Source organism: Typopeltis vanoorti, chromosome 16 (assembly GCF_054136105.1).
Source record: "Typopeltis vanoorti isolate ZY-2024b chromosome 16, IOZ_Tvanoo_1.0, whole genome shotgun sequence".
NCBI classification, from domain to species: Eukaryota; Metazoa; Arthropoda; class Arachnida; order Uropygi; family Thelyphonidae; genus Typopeltis; species Typopeltis vanoorti.
This window is the reverse complement of record NC_143564.1, coordinates 36427332-36447773: the sequence shown is the minus strand read 5'-3', so window position 1 is coordinate 36447773 and position 20442 is coordinate 36427332. Positions and strand designations below refer to the sequence as shown.

The 20442-nt window shown below is 33.8% G+C and overlaps 1 protein-coding gene across 1 annotated transcript in view; it reads left to right on the top strand.

Annotated features, from left to right (window-relative positions):
- Nucleotides 1-607: 607 nt before the first annotated feature.
- The window catches only part of LOC150097953 (uncharacterized), a 173119-nt gene continuing 153284 nt past the window's right edge, over nucleotides 608-20442 (top strand). Inside the window, exon 1 of the mRNA XM_090406644.1 lies at nucleotides 608-756. Coding sequence (XP_090262770.1) covers nucleotides 608-756 — 149 coding nt within the window. The remainder of the gene's footprint in view (nucleotides 757-20442) is intronic.

Here is a 20442-nt window from a genome sequence, read left to right as displayed (position 1 = left end):
CTATAAATTTGAGCTGCTGTCACTAGCGTTATATTATCGATAAGAGCATTTATTCCAGAGATATTCAACAAGCAAAAACCTGGGAAATTTGAAGTGCTATATGCAATTAATAAAATAATAATAATAAAACAAAACAAGAGCACTTTGAAAATATCGAAATAAGCGAAAAACTCCCCCCTCCACACACACACCACCCCCAGTTTTGCATTCTCCTCTTTCTCTTTCACAGATAGCCATGATGGTAGCATCGTTCAACTATTTTCGGTCAAATTTATAGCACTGCATGTCTTACATTGCTGAAGTTTATCAGATAAATTCAGACTAATCAGATTAAAAAGAAAGGGGATTGGTGATGCAGCTTTCCCAGAAACCTAGTTCAACTGGTTTTTACTAGATTTAGGATACAGTAATTTCGTACGTTGTTTATGCTCTCTTAGAATTTCAGCCCAAATTTCCGAACAAAATGAAGGGATATTGTCCTTCACAGACACTTCTACAAGTCACATTGCTCAACCGATTTCTACCAAAATTTAGAATATAGTTATTTTTATTTATTTTTTATATAGACACCATACACGAGAGGCCTTAAGACCTATAAGATAGTGCCATGGTGGAGCGAGCTAGAAAAAGAAGAAAAGAATCTGTTAATATGTTTCCTGAAGAGCTAGGAGAGCATGTATCGAGTAAAATGCTACAGAAAAGACTGTTCAAAAGTGGAAGTGGAACAGAGGAAGAAGGAAGGAAGAGGATGAGAATGTAGTTCGATAAGTTGGAGTTAAACCGTGTATAAATGTTAGCTAGCAGTTAGTAGGGATAAAATGGTTCTCATTTTCCCTTTTAGGAAAAGAAAAGATATAAGAAGGGATTTGTAATCATCATTTGGCCTTTCCATGTAGTCCCAAGGTTAAAAAGCCAAAGATGGACAAGACTACTTGGATACAGTCAGGGCTGGCCTTCTCTATAAAGGGACCCGGGTGCAAGAAACCTTTTGCGGATCTAAAATATTTTTCAAAGGTAAAAATTAAAGGATTCGAAATAAACGTATGGTAAAACCTCTTACCTGCAAATGATTTTGGCACAGGAAAACAAAACAAAAAAAAAAAAAACACATTCTAAGTATAACAGGTTAACATAACGTTTACTGAACACAAAACAAAAATATTAAATAATTAAAATAAATAAATATTTAACACAAACAAAAGAAACCTGGCTCACCAACTAGCGCACAAAAACTATTTACCATTAATTATTGTTTAAAGTAATGAAAAAATTAATTTAAGCACATAAAAAAATAAATAGGTTTACTGTTTAGGGGCCTAGTTTTACTAACACGTATATTGCTTAATATGTATTTACTTAAATATGCGATTTTTTTTTTTTTGCAATGTCATTAATCATTTCCGAAAAATTACAATTTTTGGCAATTTCCTTTTCGATGCTTAATATAGCAAGTGCATTTAAGCGTTCTTCGCACATACTTCAAATCAATCAATCAATCAGCTAACGCCTTTTTATTCCCGTATACGGGAGTAGGCGAGGCCATTTAGCCCTATCTAACTTTTGGAGACTGAGTGGGCAGTTCAATATCCACTGGTACCCAATCAGAGACAGATGGCCCAAGGCTATCACTAATTAAGCGGTACGCAGTGAAGAGAGACGGCTCAAATGTGCCGCCATCTCGTGGTCCCTAACCCTAACACAATATATTTAATGTCTGAAATAATGTGGGTTCTACGGTCGATTTTCTTGAGTTTACAGGACGAAAAACCCGAGTTTCCGGGAGGAAAAACCTGCTTGCCCGTGCCAGAGATCGACTAACTCGGGAACCGGTCGAAAAAAGGCTTAGAAAAATTTCCTCTAGTCGCCGACTAGACTCGAAACCAAGTCTTCCTTCGTGCGGCCAAGCGTGGCGGTGTGCAAACGCCACATCCGCTGAGCTACACAGGCTCCTTGGCACATACTTGACCGAAGATAATTCTTTATCAATTTTAATTTGCTAAAAGAACGCTCTGCACTTGCTATAGTTTCAATACAGTTAGCACATTTGGAAATAGTTCATCATAACTATTATTTAATATATATTGCAATATGTCTTGTGCGTTATTTACATTTTTTTTTGGTCCAAGATCAATTCTCGTAACAAATCAATTTCCTGGATTAAGTCTTCATTTACATCTTTACTATAATATTTTACAAAATCCCTTGAGCGGTTTTCTGTTTCATTTTTTTCTAATGTTTTTATATCAGTGATTAATTTAAAATAAGAAATAACATTGGGTATATTTTTAAATTTCTCATCTATTTGTACAACAGTATCAATCACAACGTTGAAAAAGTGACATCTAAATTCCTCTACCGAGGCTTAGTAAAACTTCATCTTCTGCTAGTTCAGAAAATAATCTGTTTCTTTTTCGAATTCTTTTTTTCAGGGAAGTCCGGAAATATTCAAATTTCGTGCTATTATTTTTGCGTCGTCTAAAAATGTGTTAATTTTTGATCTTAAATTTTGGATTTCATTTTTAATTTTATTCACTAAATTAAAAGCAGTCAAGAACAATTGTTTTTGCTTGAAATAGTTTGCTGATACTATTAATTTTTGACAATATTGTAAACCACACCGATAAGCTTAAAATAAATGGCATTTCTTGTAATGAATCTAGATTTTTAGCTTCGGATACTGCTGTTATCGTTAATTGCACCAATAAATTCTTCTAAGGCATTATAAGTTTGTTCAAACTGTGTATACACTGCTTTGACTGCGTCTATTTTGGCTTCCCATCGAGTATCATATAATGGTTTAAGCGTAATATTTAAATGCTTTTGTATAATTTCCCACCTTTTTGTAGCAATATTCAGAAAATTTTTTACAATATATACTACTGGAAGCAGCACCACAAATTATCAAATTAAAAGAATGTGATAAGCAAGGTACATAAATTGTATGAGGGTTTAAACTAATTATTCTAGATTGTACGCCTTTATATGTTCCCTTCATATTGCTACCATTATCGTATGCTTGCCCTCTACAATTCATAATATCTAAATCAAGCTCACCTATTCTTTTTAAAAGCGAATTTGCTAGCCCTTCACCAGTCACATCAGTTACTTCAATAAATCCTATAAATGACTCATTTATAATTAATTTTTTGTCTACAAAATTTACATATCTAAAAATTATTGAAGTTTGTTCCTTGTGAGAAATATCAGGAATACAATCCATTTGAATAGTGTAATATATGGATGCTTTTATATCGTCTTTAATTTTATTAAGGACTTCATTACCTAATGCAGCAATAATTTCCTCTTGAAATCTATGCGCCAAATGATGGACAATTCTTTATTTCGTATTTTTAATTCTGTTTATATGACCCATTAGCACAGGATCATATTTACTTGATAATTCTATTAAACTTAAAAAAAATTCCATTATTCGGCGTTCCTATTGTTTCATGGGATTCTCGAAATGACCGTTTCTTTATTTATATTAATTTGATTTGGTCTGTCAACAGACGAACATAAATTAATCCTTTTTAATAATTCTTGCCAAGCAATAAAAGAATTAAAGTGACCAACAGAAAGCTCATGATCTCGGATTACAGATGACAGTTTTCTCCATTTACTAAAACCATATATAAATCGTGTTGATTGATCTTTTCCTCTTCTTTCGGAAAATAATACATAATAAAAGCAAAATATTGAGTCTTGAGCTTTTGAGTAAACTAACCAGCAGCGAAGCTGAGTTCCACCATTTGGCATTTTTTTTAAATAGTACGATGTAGAAAATGATCTACCTTTAACATTCTTAACGAATGCGTCTTGATGATGTTGTATAGGTCCTGTTTTAACACAAAATAATCTGAATTTATCAGTTATAATATTTGGCCACAAACCTGGATCATTTATATTCACTGGATCACCATCGTTATTATTGTTTTCTTCGTTATTTGCTGTATCTAAAACGTTTGTATAATCAGACGCGTCTTTTTCGACGAATCCCACAGTTTCTACATTTTCGTTGAAAAGTTGTGTAGCTTGTTTGGAGTTTTCTTCTTCAGTTGAAGTTTGAATCGCAACTGCTGAAGTCGTAGCAATTTCGTTGTCAGATTTATTTTATAGCCATGAAAACAAATCTACTTGTGACTTTTTGAGATTTTGCTTTTCTTCTTTTTTCTTTTCTGCTCATTTCCTTTTTTGACACCCAGAGGGATACTTTCTTGGCATGGACATTACGGGTTAGGCTTTGCCTGTCGAATAAGTAAATAATATTAAATATTTTTATCCCATGAATTAACAAAAAGTGAAATATGTACATACTTTTTACAATATTACAAAATTTTAGAAACACTCAAGGAATGTGTGTATTTTTTTCGTTTGTTTACTTCAGTACATCAGTTTCACCCTTATCTATCATTATTAACCGAGTTGAAATTAACGTAGTTAAGATTTAATCACGTGCAGACAACACTTCATAATCCTGAATATTGATAATACATTTCACATAGCTTTAAAAATAACTTACCGTATTTACTGGAATATAACTGGTCCTCGCGTATAACTCGCACCCCTGATTTTACTTTGGGGAAAAAAGAAATTGAAAAGTTTCGCGTAACCTCGCACTGAAAAAAAAAAAGTTTAATCACGTTCACCTCATAGCAACAGTGATTCGCTCATGGCAATAGATCCCGTGGCAAACTATGTGCCCTCCATACTAGCCAATACGTCTGCAGACACAAGTAAAAGCAGGTCGTTTTATTGTATCACTGAATAAGGTACAAATATTTGCAGTCTGTGTAATATATTTCTCAACAAATAGTGCAATTAGAGACAGCTGAGATAAAGGCGCCAACTAATGAATCGCATGTCCCTTTCCCCCAAAACTCTGCTATTTAGCCATAAGCAAAACCATATGCTGCACTGCCAAACACTAAAAACTAGATGTGTGGGAGTCTATCCCCCCATATCAAATGCAGAGAAGCAATAAAAATCAACAGAAAGTGTTAAAATTCGTAAACGTGTTAAAGCGAGGAAATATATAGTGAATATTGTTATGGCACTTTCAGATATTGAATTTGGTTGAAGAGAATTAGCATTTCAATTCAAAAATTGTCTGCTGACTTTTATCTTTGACTCGCGCGATCATTTGTTAATACCGCACCAATCATATGCACTTATCTTTACTGGCCTAGTACCATGGCTGTCTGTTCATTAGTCATTCATGAAGGATTATTCATTAAGTATCTCAAGTCTTGTAAATTATTGCTAATTTTTGCTTGAAATAATGGGAAAGCAGATGGTGCTATTTGGGTAGGATGCACACAAGGAAACTGCTCTCTAGGCAGGAAATAGCAATTGCAGTATATGCGGGGATTTTACGAAAAAAACTGAAAACTTTAGTTTCTGAAAATCAATGTAAAGGAAATTTGTTTTTATATCTAATAAGTTAAAGATATTAATTGACAATAAATACTTCCAATCCATATTTTAATGACTTACGATTTAATAAAATCCAAATCCAAATACACTTTAGAAAACGGATACGTTCTTTACGAAACATGAAAAGATATATCAAATGATGGTAAAGGAGTCACGCCACGTTTGGATGCCAGACGAATAATGCAACAACTGAAATGGACAAAACTTTTACATCAGTATATCGTGGAGATATATCTATGGCTTTTGGAAATAGGGTGTTTGTTTCTAATTTTCTTATTACTTTTTTTTTATTTAATTATTTTTTAGGATGAGCCTTGGGTTGCGTGCCGGAAAAGAGTCATTGGCGTGCCACGTTTGCCAGGCATGTTAAGGGTTGTCCATCCCTGCTCTAGACTAACCATATATAAAGAATATAATAAATATTTTTTCAACGGTTTCGATAACGAGCCAAATGATATAAATGTGTAACAGACTAGAAAAAACTAATGATGAATCAGGCATTTTAGCATTTTAGGGTAAAAACGAAATCATGTTTGTTAATTTTTATACACTGCATAAACGCATCAAAAGAGTTAAGCAAAAACCCTAATATAATAGAGAAACACAGAGATATTATTATTACCGGGGGTCCTAAAATCCTGTCGATGAAATCCCTTTAGTTATAAGCAAAATTAGAAGAAGAAAAAAATAATAAAAAATACGTTTCCACAAATGTGTACCGACTGTGCGCACTCGATCGTGGGGCCGGGGTGCATTGCACCCATCGCACCCCCGAGATGGCCAGCCCTGGATACAGTCGATCCCAATTCTTTTTTTTTTTTTTTTTGTTCTGGTATCCTCATAAAGCACCACATGAAGTTGGCCACTCATCTTTAGTTGAAACTTTTCTTATGTTTTTCACGTCATGATGAGATTTGCTTTCAACTTTTACAAGTTTCAACTCCCCCCCCCAATCCACTTTTTGGTAATCAAACTACAGCTCAAGAAGCCGCCTAGTTCTGATGGAGTGTATCGTGTTGTGCAGGGAGAAAGGGAGCGGTAAGGCATTTTTTCTTGTAAGAAAAGATGGGAAAAATAAAGTAGAAAATATATACCTTCATTTTAGTTAGAATGGACTCTACCTGTTCCTCAAGTAATTATCCCTCTTCTATCTGGTGTAAGAAGATAACTACTCTGTGAATTAAACTGATTCATGTGATCCAATCTTTTGTACCCACCAATGCAGTAAATTTCACATTTATGAACACATTATTAAAAAGCGCCTTTAATGCCATGTAGAGTATTTCATCCTACTCTGTCTGTATTTCTTCAAAATGGATTGAGGAAAATAGGCATTCAAGGTTTCTAAATATTAACAACTGGAGACTTAGATGTTCATCTGTCCAGTTGAATCTCGAGGAAACATAAAATCAGCTTACATTTATCGAGGATGTGATGTCACTAGTATCCAGGAAACGACAATAGGAGAGTCTGAGAACAATTCAGCTTCAATGATTCTGCCAATTCTGTGCATCTCTAAGACGGTGTGAGTACAGTATTACCAGTAGTGGCTCGTGGCTTGAAATCGTGGGGGTGCTGCAACTTTCGAAATATACACACTGTAAGTACATGTGTATGCGTCTTTGGATAAAATATCAAATTTAGGGTAAAAATTTAAAAAAAAATTAAACATGAAAAAATATTGTTTATTATCGATAAAATTATACAGTTTGGTATAATTCAAAATTACTTAAAAATAAAATATATTCTTCTCGTTTTGTTTTATGAAAAAATATTGTTTATTATCGATAAAATTATACAGTTTATAATAGTATAATTCAAAATTACTTTAAAATTACTTTAACAAATGTTATGTCTTTAATTGTAATGTCCAAATATTTAAATAGACGAAGTAAACACGATAAGCACTACGAACACTCAACTACTGGCGCAAACTGCATATAAAGAATATAAAGAATAGTGGAACTGCGCGACGGACAGTGCCGTATTACACTAATAGCTTGCATCCACTATGACGTGCATATTGTTTGCGTGCGTAGCAATATGACACTGTGGTAAAAACAGTGCTGCTAGCGTCCTTCGCATTCCTAAGTGCTACAAGATGGATTTTAATGATTTTTTATAGAAAATAAGAGAATTGTATAGGATTGTTGATGATAAAATTAAATATTACTAGCAAATATAAATAAATTAATAAATATATTTATATATATGAATAAAAATTGGGAGTGATGCAGTTCCACAGTGCCTATGCACGAGCCTCCCCTGAGTATTACTGTTATATTTAAAGTTTATTTGCGCCTTTGTAACGAATTGGATCTGCTGTCTATTTGTAATATCTTTACTCTATTTTTCAGTGTGCACTTTTGTTTTCGTAACCTTTCTTACTTATTCTGTTGCATACTATGCTTATCCACATACGACTAGTAAATACGTATGCCTATGAACACTGGAAAATTTATTTGTACAGACTGCACCACCAGAATTTTTATATCGACATAAGACTTAGTAGTACGTCCAGTAGATCTCTCTCTCTTACTAGCAAAATTCCCTGAATAAAGTTTACATAAACAGTCGTGGTTTTTCAAGTACTTAAGTTATAGTCCCTTTTAATGCCTTAGTTGGTACCAGCTGACAGATCCGACTTTATTTAGGAACAGTGCATTGTAAAATAAAAGATCAGGTGGCACTCTATTGACATATAATTAACACACATTTATTTACATTAATAACAAAGTACATTAATTAAACGATAGGGAGATTATTCTCTCTACCTATCCTTTAGACTTTTATCGTAAAGAAACAAACTTCCCCTTTCAATACTAAATGACTATACAATATAATTACTCAATTACTTTTCTGCTTACTGAATTAAATCACTGAAACTAATTTACTCACAAGGAGGTTAGCTAGCTATGCCAAGTTATATTCCAATTAATAGCAAATCAGGACTCTCTAATAGATACTTCTTATTACTATTTGTTATCAGTCCATCTATAACATATCTTCTAGATTACAAAAGTAATGTACAACAAAAGATGGAACAAACTTACAGAGGCTATGTGTCGTACATTCTTTCAAAGGTCCTGCACTAAAGTCTCTATGCTTTTTCTTTCATCTCAGGCCTAAGGCCTGAGATGAAAGAAAAAGCATAGAGACTTTAGTGCAGGACCTTTCCGTCTGGCGAGTCTTGCTTCAGGGGGTGTCTAATCGGGATATTGGGGGGCTTAGGACTGCAATTTTCCCGGTACTCGAAAAGCTCAGGCAAGAGGTTTCAGCATACAGGCTTGAAGATCACTCTGCAGCTTTTGGCTTCGGTTGACCTCCCACGGCAAAAAGGACATTCGACCGACACTTGGCTCAGGTATTTACATCGGCTGTTCTCTCGTCACTCCCATTCTTTTCCTCTGGCATGGGTTCGCAGTAACGTCTGGTCCTCTCGATTCTACTTCTGCTTCTGCCTCTAACTGCTGACTCCGATAACTCTAACTGCCGACTGCCGATGACTGGCCACCCCGATGTTCGGTTCAGTCCCTTTTTATTTCACGTTCTCCGGAACCTTACACCAAGGGTTGTAACCCCCGAAGAATTCTACACGTCTCCTTGATCTTTTGTTAAGACCGACCCGTTCTTTCTTCTCCTCCGCACACTCCTTTAATCCTGTCTTGTCTGGCAGCAGAAGACGAGTTTCGACTTGTCTGAAACTTGCCGATCTCTTTGACACTAACCGTTGAAGGTGTTTATGCACAGAGCTCGCAAACAACTTTCTCATACACTTATATCGTAAACAACTTTCTTGTGCTCTTATACATAGCTATTATACAAAGTTCCGGTGACAAGAAGCGCCTTTGTTTTTTACATTCTAGAAATTTGTTAAAGCAGTAAATACACTCAATTCCTAGTGTTATTTACATTAATATTCAGCATAAAATATATATATATAGACAAACAAGGTTATTTTTGTAACAAACTTATGAGACTTGACCTCTGTAAAAATCGATGTAAAGCGCTTTGGCATTTCCAAGCTACATCGAGTTTTACATTACCTCTAGCTGTTTTCCCGTAACTGAGAGTGAGCACCAGTTACGAAAATTGACTAATTGAGTGAAAGCACAACTAAAAGTGAGCGATATGGAGTTGTTTTGAATTACGACAGAGGCAACTAAGGCTATGAAGCCAGTATATTATGTCTGCTAATTGTGTGTATTTTTTTTTTTTTTTTTTTACTGGACCTTCTCTTTTTCGGGATGCAAACCTGAAATTTAAATTTCAGAAAATCAACCATGAAATCGTATGAAAGGTTTAAAAGCCCTTTTACAGGATGCAAAGATCCCTTACTTCATCGTTACTGAATGAGCTGTATTTCAGGTGATGCAGCAATCGCTGGAAATGGCGCACATTTCCGGAGGTGTGATGACAGTTCATACAACAAATAAGTGAATGAGAAGGACTCATCGTATCTATTTTTATTTAATGTATTTCTGTGAATTCAGAAATATTTTTCCAAAGGAACAAAATTTTTAGTTACTCTACGGAGTATTAATGTATTTTGCAATACGGTTTTTTAAAACCTAAATCCGTAGCTTCCTAAAACCGACTGTCAAAATAACAATCAGTTTATCCTACAAACGGACAACTAATTTCTAATTAGTAGGAGCAATCTCTCGAAAATAAAATCAATTCAATATTCAGCCCACATATCAAAAGCACAAGGCGTTTTATAGATTGCCGGTAAAATAAATAAAAATTAAAAAAAAAAACAACGAAATCCTTTATCCAATCACAATACTAATGTATTGGTTTAAAACCTTATGTGGGTTGAGTGGCATAAAAAAGAAAATTCCGGTTTATAAACAAGAAAAAATCATCTCTAATTATAATGATCTTAATTTTTTTAGATACTTTGTTTATAAAAATACACAAAATTCGACCATTTACGACTTCGTTGATCTGTTTTCAGCCTTCGAGTATGTTTTGCCAAATGCTCTTACAGGCTTTATTGTTGCAAATTATATCTTGTTATATCCAAAAATGTTAAGTAATGTTCCGTTTTAATTTTTCCCTAGCGCAATAAAATGAACCTCAGGTGTATATGAACTTCATTCAGTCATGACTGCAAGTTTAATGACTGTGGGTAATAGCAAAAGTGTTTCTGTTACCATGACAGCGAAAAAACATCTATCTAAAGCGAAAGACCTTGCAGACATCGAGCAAAGTCTTTCAAGTGATTATAGTGTCGAACATGAAAAAAATAATAAAAATAATAATACAGACCAGAGACTGGGTGTTATCTCGTTTTTCTGAATACATGCCAATTTTATGTTAATTCCTATTATTTTCGAATGGTTCTACAGACATTTATATCGCTCTAAAGTGTCATTCAAAGAATGACAATATAATGATATAATGACTATGAGCTCGTCGAGAACACACAAAGTTTCATCTGATGGTTCCCATTATTAACAAATAGGACAGTCGCATACTGGAAAGACATATAGTTCGGAAGGACAGGGAGAAAGAGGATTCGGAATTTGCAGAACATGTGACACATCTTCGCATTTTAAAAGTCTAAAGCAGCATCGTTTCTAAGCTCGGAAAATATTATTTATCTCCATTTTGAAATAAGATTAATTTAGAATTAAACATTTTTCAATACATAAATTTTAAGCATAATTATTTGGTATGCTTACTTGTACTATTACAATAAATAATATTTGTTCATACGTTTTATGAATAAACAAAATATCATTTATCTTCGACAACCATGTGGATAAAAGAAGGACTCAGACAGACTATTTGCAGGGATCCCAGCAATCTGTTGTAGTGGTCAACGATTTTCCACCACACACACACACAGAACTAATATTTTGTCATGTTATGAGCGGAGGCAATAGGCCACTTGGATATCATTTTCTTGGGACGGTGATCCAAAGCCAGTTATATTACAATAAGGGACTTCGTGACAAAGGAATATAAAATATGAAAAAGAGAGGTGTAATTTACGAATAAGCCCTGGGAAGTGCTTAAGCTCACCATCTGAAGAAAAGGAATTTTACATTTTTTAAATTGTAAAATTCCGATTTTTTAAAAATCTGAATTTTTTTATAATGTCCTTATAAACCGGTATTTTTTTTTTAAATCGATATGTTACAAATCGATGTTTTAAAAATATTATAAATTCGGACATTTTAATTTGATGCAAAGAGCAAATTTCGCATAGTAGTAGTGCTAGAGTGGACGAATCTCTATTAAAATTTGCACTGCCATATAGATCAAGAGTTGGCTTGAATTTCCATAAGGAAATTTGACTCTTGGTGTCGTGTTAGTGATGGTAAACAGCCCGGAGAGAAGAAAGGGGGAAGTTACAATTTTCATATCCTAACATCAGTAATCAGTGGGTGTCGAGCATTTAGTTTACTATTCATCTTTGCGGCCTCAGAGGCCAGTAGGTACCGTGGATTATTAATACTGTTACGTAGTACAAATTCATTAAAACCTTCAATATTTTTCCTAACCATCATCTTGCTGTTATCATTCTTCCTGTTACCATCTTGCTTTCCTTCGGTCGTGAGGAAAATCTTGTTGTCAATGCAACTAAAATAAAGTTCTGTCTCATATCTCACAGGAAATATTTTATTTCATTTAGCGTTACTTCAAAAATATCATATTTTCCATTCTTGGGATGGCTTACACCTCTAAAGCATCTTCTGTCACAAACACATCACAGCCAAAACTTCTTCAATCTTCAAGAAATATGGTGCACTCTTTACTCCATACACTGTTTCTCGCTGCTAACGCTGCATCAATTAGAAATTCTCCCGACCTTGGAATACTACGTATTCCAAATTTGGGAGGATTAAAAAAAAACACGAGCAGTTGCTGGTCAACATCCATTTAGTGTTCAGCTCCAAAGTTGCAGAACCAACTTTTCTTCTTCTTCTTTCATTTCTTCTACCACTGTTCTTTGGAACAGCCTCTCTCACTCTGTTTTCCTACAACATTCATTTGTTCAAGAAACACGCCGACAGATTTCTTCTTTCCTCTTACTCTAATGTCCACACACAGTAATAAGTGATAGATCGGTCTTGAAGCTTTTCGTTGTGGCCTTGATATTTAAAAAAGTTATATTCCACATATATGAAGCATTTGTGAGTAGTTTAAATACATTTCGTTAGATTATTTTATGCGTATTATTTCCGGTCTAGTTGACTAGGAGGTAAAAATGCACGTTTTTTTTTACTCAGAGAACAGTTTCATGTTTAAGTACAATAATGACAATTTTCTTCAAAACGGATAAATACTTCAATGCTCTCCAAGTCAATTGGCTGATATTCTTCATTTGTTTATGGAAATGGTTTCCAGTGCAGATGAATATATTATTTGCAGTAGTCTACAAATTAATGCCCCATATTTAATTTTTTATTTTGCACTAGTCGGAATGCATATTTTGCAGGGTCAAGAACACATTTTGCATTCAAAAACTAAAGTATTCTTGAAGATGTTCTTGTTTTTAGATAAGGAACTTGCGAACAAAAAGGCTGAGTGAATAACAGACGCTAACCCACTCTCCAATCTAAAAGCTATGCGTTATACAACACCGCAGCATGAATGTCGTGAATGTGTATCAGGTGAATTTCCTCGCCGGGAGTTAAACCACAATTCTATTTACAGGAGGCCTAAAGTATCTTTTATATGAAGAGTCCATGTTTGCTATCTAGGGCAGCATTCACGGCCCGCGCATTCTACACGCATAAATCTTTAAATGGTGAAATTAATATAAAATGGGAAATAATAACAACGATAATAATAATAAACCTCGCGAATGACTTGATTTAACTGAAATTTAGAATGTATGATTACCCTATATGTCTATTCAATATGCACTGTATGTCTACTCAATAAATCGCACCTCTTTTACAGTTTAATAGCTTTTCAGTGAAAATAAATTCATCGGTTTTAAACCTTCATACAGGTAATTGTTACCACTGAGTCTCTTGTACCTCCCTGCGTAGTAATCACCGCTGGCGTTTTTTTTTCTTTGTTTTTTTTTTTAATCCCGGTGGGCGGAACGCTTTGCAGATGTTTATTAATAAAATGTGACGTAGCATACAGTCAACTGTCATGTTAACAGCACAGAGATGAAAGGTCAGTCCAAGGGGACCTCTCTATTTCAGAAAACCAGTTCTAATTTCACTGCTTGTAGTATAAAAATATTTTATTTTTTTTATAAAGTACATTTATGAAATTAGATTAAGTTCCCATTTATCATTCAGAAGGAGAATATAAATTATCCAATTCCTGAGGTTTTCATTTCCGTTATATATTATAGCGAAACATTAAAAATATTAGCTAATTTTATGAGGTTAGATTTCCTTACCATGTAACCATATAAATCTCAAGGGAGTCATCTTACGTACGTGTATATAAAATCTAGTGTAATGCAGTAGTAAATTAACACGCAGCTCATATCCTTTCGTTTGATGTTCGAAAGGGATCGTGACAAAAAAAAAAAAAATAAATTTCGCAGTTCACCAAAAAAAGAGAGAAAGTACGTAATAATGGTGTTATTATAAAGAGTTAGAGAACAAATGTATTCTAAACGAAAAGTTTATTAAAGTAATCTGAAAATATTGTCATTTTTAAAACGCCCATCTTTTCAGTAATTTTTTAAAATTCTACCTGCAATACAATCAAACTCAATATATCAATAAACCCCCTTTTCTAGCGAAGAGATTATTATTCTGTTAATTAAGACGATATGCCCTTTCTTGGTGTGTTATATTCCTGGGTTGTTTTTGTTTTGTTTGTTTCTTAATACAAAATTAGTTTTTAATTAAAATGCAGTGAACTATGAAAGCAACGCATTAAAAACGAAAGACAAAAATTAAAAATGCAAACAGAAACCCGAAAAAAAAAACAATCAAAATTGAGCAATATTCGAAAATAAAGAAAATACGAAAATAAAGGGCCGACGAGATAAACATTTTAAGGGAAATATAATAATCAAGGCATTACAATTAATTACTCGTAAAAAGTGAAACAGCCTTTAAAAGTTCAACTGAAGGTGAGTTAGCCGGTCTCATACGTAGGTGGCAGGGATTTTTCATCCCGCAATGCAGGCCATCCGGTCATTAGAACACACGCAATTAACTTGCATAATACACTGGCTCATAGCTTGATTTGCCTCGGCCGTAAATCTAAATAAAACAAACCAAACCAACACCAAGTCTTTACAAAGTTATTTGCCTAGTATAGAAAAAATAAAAAGGGACAAAAGGCCCTGTACTGGATTTCAAATAATAATAATAAATAAATAAATAATAAAAAAAATAAGTATCATGCCGTTCACATTCTGTTCCATATACAGAATTTGCCCATATTTCATAAACCTGCTTTTAAAATTAAAAAAAAAAAACATATCCTAAACAGTATATCTTTTTTTATCCGATTTTTGTATACCAAGCAACGCAAGTTTTTCTCATTTTTCATTCTTCACACATACTGAGGATTACTCTGCAAAAGCTAAATACCACCTTACGCTTTTTTCCTTTTCACGTTTTAGAAAAGTTTACCTTGCAAAACTTTTTTTTAGTATCAATTACAGTATTACGCCATTCTGATTGTTTGTTAAATTTCCATTCGCAAATTTTCATTCATTCATTGTGACAGGAATTTTTATCATAATCCATTATATCAATGCCTCGCTAACACCTCGCAAATGAAACGCTTGTCAATGGTAACCACCCCAGAAGATAATGCAGCAACAGAAAACTAGTAAGCACGTAATTCTGAAATAATTGTGATAATTAAACAAGAACAACAATAATAATATCAGCCAGATAAAATAGAATATTAAACGTAAATAAAATAAGAATAGAGAAATTTGCCAGGAGAAAATAGGGTTATTCTTAGCATGAGTGCTATTAAAGATAAAGAGAAAATGCAAAGTAGAGAAAATGAAAGAACAGACCTTTCCGTGTAGAATGACGAATCTCTTGGTAGCCGTCTTCTTATTAAATCCAGGACAGGACACTTTCCATATTTCATTCATTGGACCACCTACTTCTGTTCATGCATGGGTTTATGTGTTTCTACATTAGAAATATGAGTTTCTACAGTTTACATCAGTTGGATATAGTTTATGTGATGTAATATATATTCTGTATTATATAGTTCTGACTTGATATAACATACATCTCTGTGGCTAATTTATTAGAGGTTCTTATCTAATTGTGCTCTGGAAAGTCTTTCTCTCTCTCTCTCTCTCCCCGAAAATACACCACCGGATCTGATCTCAGGGAGATAGGATCCTATGGTTTCATCAATTCCTATGGTTTTATCAGATTTGCTAGTGATCAACCCCACACAACAATGTTTTCATTACATCCTAAAGACGCTCAAGAGGACTCATCATTCAGTTCTTGCTCTACTAGTATCAAGAGAGGAGCTAAGGGATGAGAGGAAAGCATTCATTCCATTATCACGAAAAATAGTAGTTAACAAGCATGAGTCAACTAATCAATTTCAGCTGGAACGTCTGCTAGACTTCACGGATCCTTCGCCGTTTTCTCGCAATGATCAATTGTTTTCTATCTCATGTCTGAGACTGACTTGATGTTATCTGTCACACAATTATCGGCATACAAGAATCACAGATGCACACGGCCATCTTAGCAGGACAACACTTGAAAACTTTTCTCTCACCATCATTTCTCCTTAGAAGTCACTCAAACAAAGCCTTTGCTCATTATCACAAACACGCATATCTGAACGCATATTTTCTGTCTCGGACGTAATATTTCAGATAATGCAACTGAAATATTGCATAATGCTTCGAGATAGTACATCGTCGTTACTGACAGAGCTATTGTCAGAAAGACGACAGTTCAGTCAGTAGCGAAGATGCTTTTTTGGGCGGAAAGATCTGTCCGAATCCTGTCTACGAAGCGGAGAAGCTTTATAAGGACTTTTCATTTGAAGCGAGGTACCCAGTCTCATACAAAAGGGGAGGATTTTTTTCTCCAGAAAACTTTCATGGAAACAGGCAAACCGGCCAGAAGTACATCCAATTAACAGCGATATTATACATCTCACAGCTTTATTAAAGAGAATTGCAGATATTGCAGAACCAGATCTATAAACAAATTGAGGTGTATCAATAGGTTTGCCCCCCCATCTCACTCTCTTTCTTTCTCTCTCCTTTAATTCCACAGTCAACTTCTATATACAGTAAACCCTCGATTTAACGGACTAATAGGGGCCCGTTAAATCAAAAGTCCGTTAAATCGCGAATTTTTTAAAATAAAAATATCTGCAACATTATACTGCAGTTTTATCAATATTAGCACTGTAATAACAAAAAAATTGTTTTACACACAATTTTCACACTTTTAGATAAGTTAATATGAAATTAATGTTCGATGTTGAGGTGCTTGGTTTAGGTAATCCTGCTTTTAAAAAACTTTTGAACTTTTGAACTCTGCTGGTTTTTTTTTATAATTAACTCCCTAAAATTACGAAAATGTGTGTAATAAAACTGCCGCAGAAAGTCACGCCACGCGACAAAAGAACCAATTACAGTGCGATTGGTGTGATCACGTGCTAATCATTTGCCGAACATGTTTTATGAGCGGTGACTCATTTATGTCGGCTAAATTACCACAGTGGTCTTCCAACATATGATGGCCTATTCGCCAAAATTTGTTTAAAATAACAGGAAATTAATAACAAAAAATAACCTGTTAATTTAATTATAAGCAAATCTTGGTTAAAAGCATTTTAAAATTAACAGAGTGTTAATTTTCATTATGTGACATACGGACCGGAAATTTTGTCCGTTAAATCCGAAGTCATTTAAATCGAGGGTTTACTGTATATGACTCTTCTGAAACTGTAAGATCTTTCCATAAACAAAATTTGACCTAGAATATCCTGACGATATTTATTTTATTATTATTTTTTTTATCATTTGTTCACGTCGCCTCATTATTTTACACACACACACACACACACATATGGATTTTAGATTTACGGTTAACCTTGATAATGCAGCTACCATCCTAAGTATTTTAATCTTAAAGCATTTTAAGGAGCGATATAAGATTTCATACATCTCTGAAGTATTGGAATACCAAGGCAACTCAGTTGAAGGTTATTATATATTCTAACTCTCTGGTCAATTTAGAAACTTTTAAATTTCAAATATCTCACTAGAAAAGAATTATGGATATTATGAATTTTTAATATCTTTTATTTAATCGAACATTTTTTCCTTCTTGATTTAATTAAATCAAGAAGGAAAAAATGTTCGCTTTTGAAACATAAAATGTTTTGAAAGTAACCGAGAACATAAGAGAATGCAATGTTCAGAATGAGAGATACTCCTGTACTGCACTACTTAAGACTACAAACTGTGCTCAGGAACTCATCACTAGTCTTCGTTTATAAATATAATTTTTCAAAATGCATATGCAGATATGAATTTTGTGATTCGTCCTTAGAGTCTTTAATTTGTCTATCTGTCTGTACACATAACTGGATAACGCTTTTATAACTTGATATTATATACTGCTAGAATCCGCTCTAGTTGGAAGCATTAAGATAAAAGTCAGTATTAAGAATATATAATACATAATATCTCCACGTGGTTGTACTTATGTTTTGATAGGATCACTGTATTAGCAAAACATTAGAAATAGTATTACGAATTCTTCACAGGCTGCATGGATTTAACGCAATTTGGAATTAATCTCTATTAAAAGTTGTCGATTCATATCAGTGTATGTTTTCATCGGTCATTTGTAGTGGTAAAAGCAGGGGAAACAAAATTTTACATCTAGAGTACATAAGCCTAAAACGATGTCTTACTGTCACGTTTAATGCTACGATGATAACCTGTCTTATTAACCTTTGCTTTTCCTTTCCATTGTTTCAGTGACCAACCACATAAGACTGGTTCTACTCGCACACTAACTATATCAAATTCTTTCCTAATATCTTCATTTTAAATATGATTCTGCCATCGATCTCATCTGTTCACTCCGTTAATTTTTCTAAGAATTCTCATATCCGTGGTCTCCACTCTTTGATCAACTGTTGTATTTCTAACCGAATTCTCAGTTACATAAGTTAAAATAAGTTCAAACGCTGGATTGTTTCCATATTTCCATATTTGATTTTGCTGTATTCCCTAAAACCGTGAAAGGGAAATATTTCACTTGTTCGACAGGTTGTTCACTGAGAATGCAGCTGTCTTGTTACCTCCTTTATAGTTTTTGTCTTTTGCTGATTTGCCATAACAAATTTGCTACCGCAGTCATTTAATTTAGTTAAAGAATCTGTATGATTTGTACTGAATTTTTGCTAGGCACTTCCAATATTTTTTTTGTGGACTTCCTCTTTCACGTCCTTAATACCATGAAGTTCGAATTTTTTTAAAAGTTTTTTTCCACTTCTTTTTCCATTGATACTGCTCACGCTGATGGAGGCAATATTCACTTCTGCCATTCTTTCTTCGTTCGTTGAGTATTATGATGATGGATATCTACTAGCAGAACATATACAACATATTACTAGCAGAACATAGAACATATTACTCGACTTCTGTCCAATCTAAAAAAGGTGAGATTGGACACAAGTCAAGGTCGGTTCTCCACATTCCTTAAAGACTAAGGGCTTCTTCCAATTATCTAGCTTCAACCCATAAGCGATCCCTAGTATCGCTATTAAACCTGTCATTTCAGTTGGATCGTTTACGTAAAAACAGGCAAATCAAAATTATGCCTACAGATTCTACGATGTTTCTGATTATATACAGCTTTTAGATAAAATGCACAATGTAAGATAATAAGTCGAAACTGTTCTAGATTCAGTCACTATGATAAAAAGTGGTATCAATATACACGAATATTATTATGAAATGCCTTTTTTGACGATTGTCTGTTATTTTTGAATATTTTTAATCCTAACGGCAAACCTTTCAGAACTGAAAGGTCAACACAAAATAAACAGAACATAAAGTTAATTCTCTAGTCTTCCTAATTAAAAATGATATTAGCCATCCTGCCATCTAGAACAACTTTTTGAAACACTGCCAGTGTAAAACTGACAGTTAAAGGGCATCTTCTATAAACTCCTTTGAGCGGTGGTGACAAAAACTAGATACTGACGCTTCCCAGTTTAACTGATCACAAATATAAGTCTATTGAAAATATAAACAGAACAAAGAGTCAACATTGAACTGGTTTTTATCATTTTAGTTTCAATTAAATTAAGTTGTTCTTTGAGCGAGTACCTAATAATTCTTAAACTGGTCGGAAATTGATTCGTTCCAGAAAATCAAAAATTATTTTGATTTCCTTCATTATGGATTCTACTGTATTTTTAATCTATGATTAAAAATAGAATCTACGATGTTGCTGGTTATATACAGCTTTTAGATAAAGTACACAAGGTGAGACAAAATGGATAACATATTATTAATAAAAGTGTTCAGTGAACATCATCATCTAACCAAAGGGGTTAACAGATTACTAATTTCTGCTGTTGTCAGATTCTAGGATTGTAACAGAGAGGAAAGTTAGAACTTACTGGAGAAGTATGTTGTCATCATGATTTTGGACACTTTTATATTTATCTTAGTTTATTAGCATAATTTCTATGTACCACCAAAAGTTTAATCTAATCGCTTCAGAAATCTACTTTTCCACGATATGCTTATTTTTTATTTATTTTCTGGACATAATCTCCACTGTGTAGCTTGCATGATCTACACCAAAGTGTAATCAGTGGTGCCAGTTTATTATCTTCCATCCTAAAATAAATCATCGTCATCATGGACAAGGTCTTGGAAACATTAATTATTCAGCAATCGTCTCTCTTTTCGCTTAGCCATGTTCAGAAAGTAGGTGACATGCAGTACCGAATGTGAAAGCGCGAAAGAACGTGTTCGGCAAACTATATAAAGCGCTCGTGAGATGGCGTCATTGAGGTATTTTTGCAGAGTGTAAA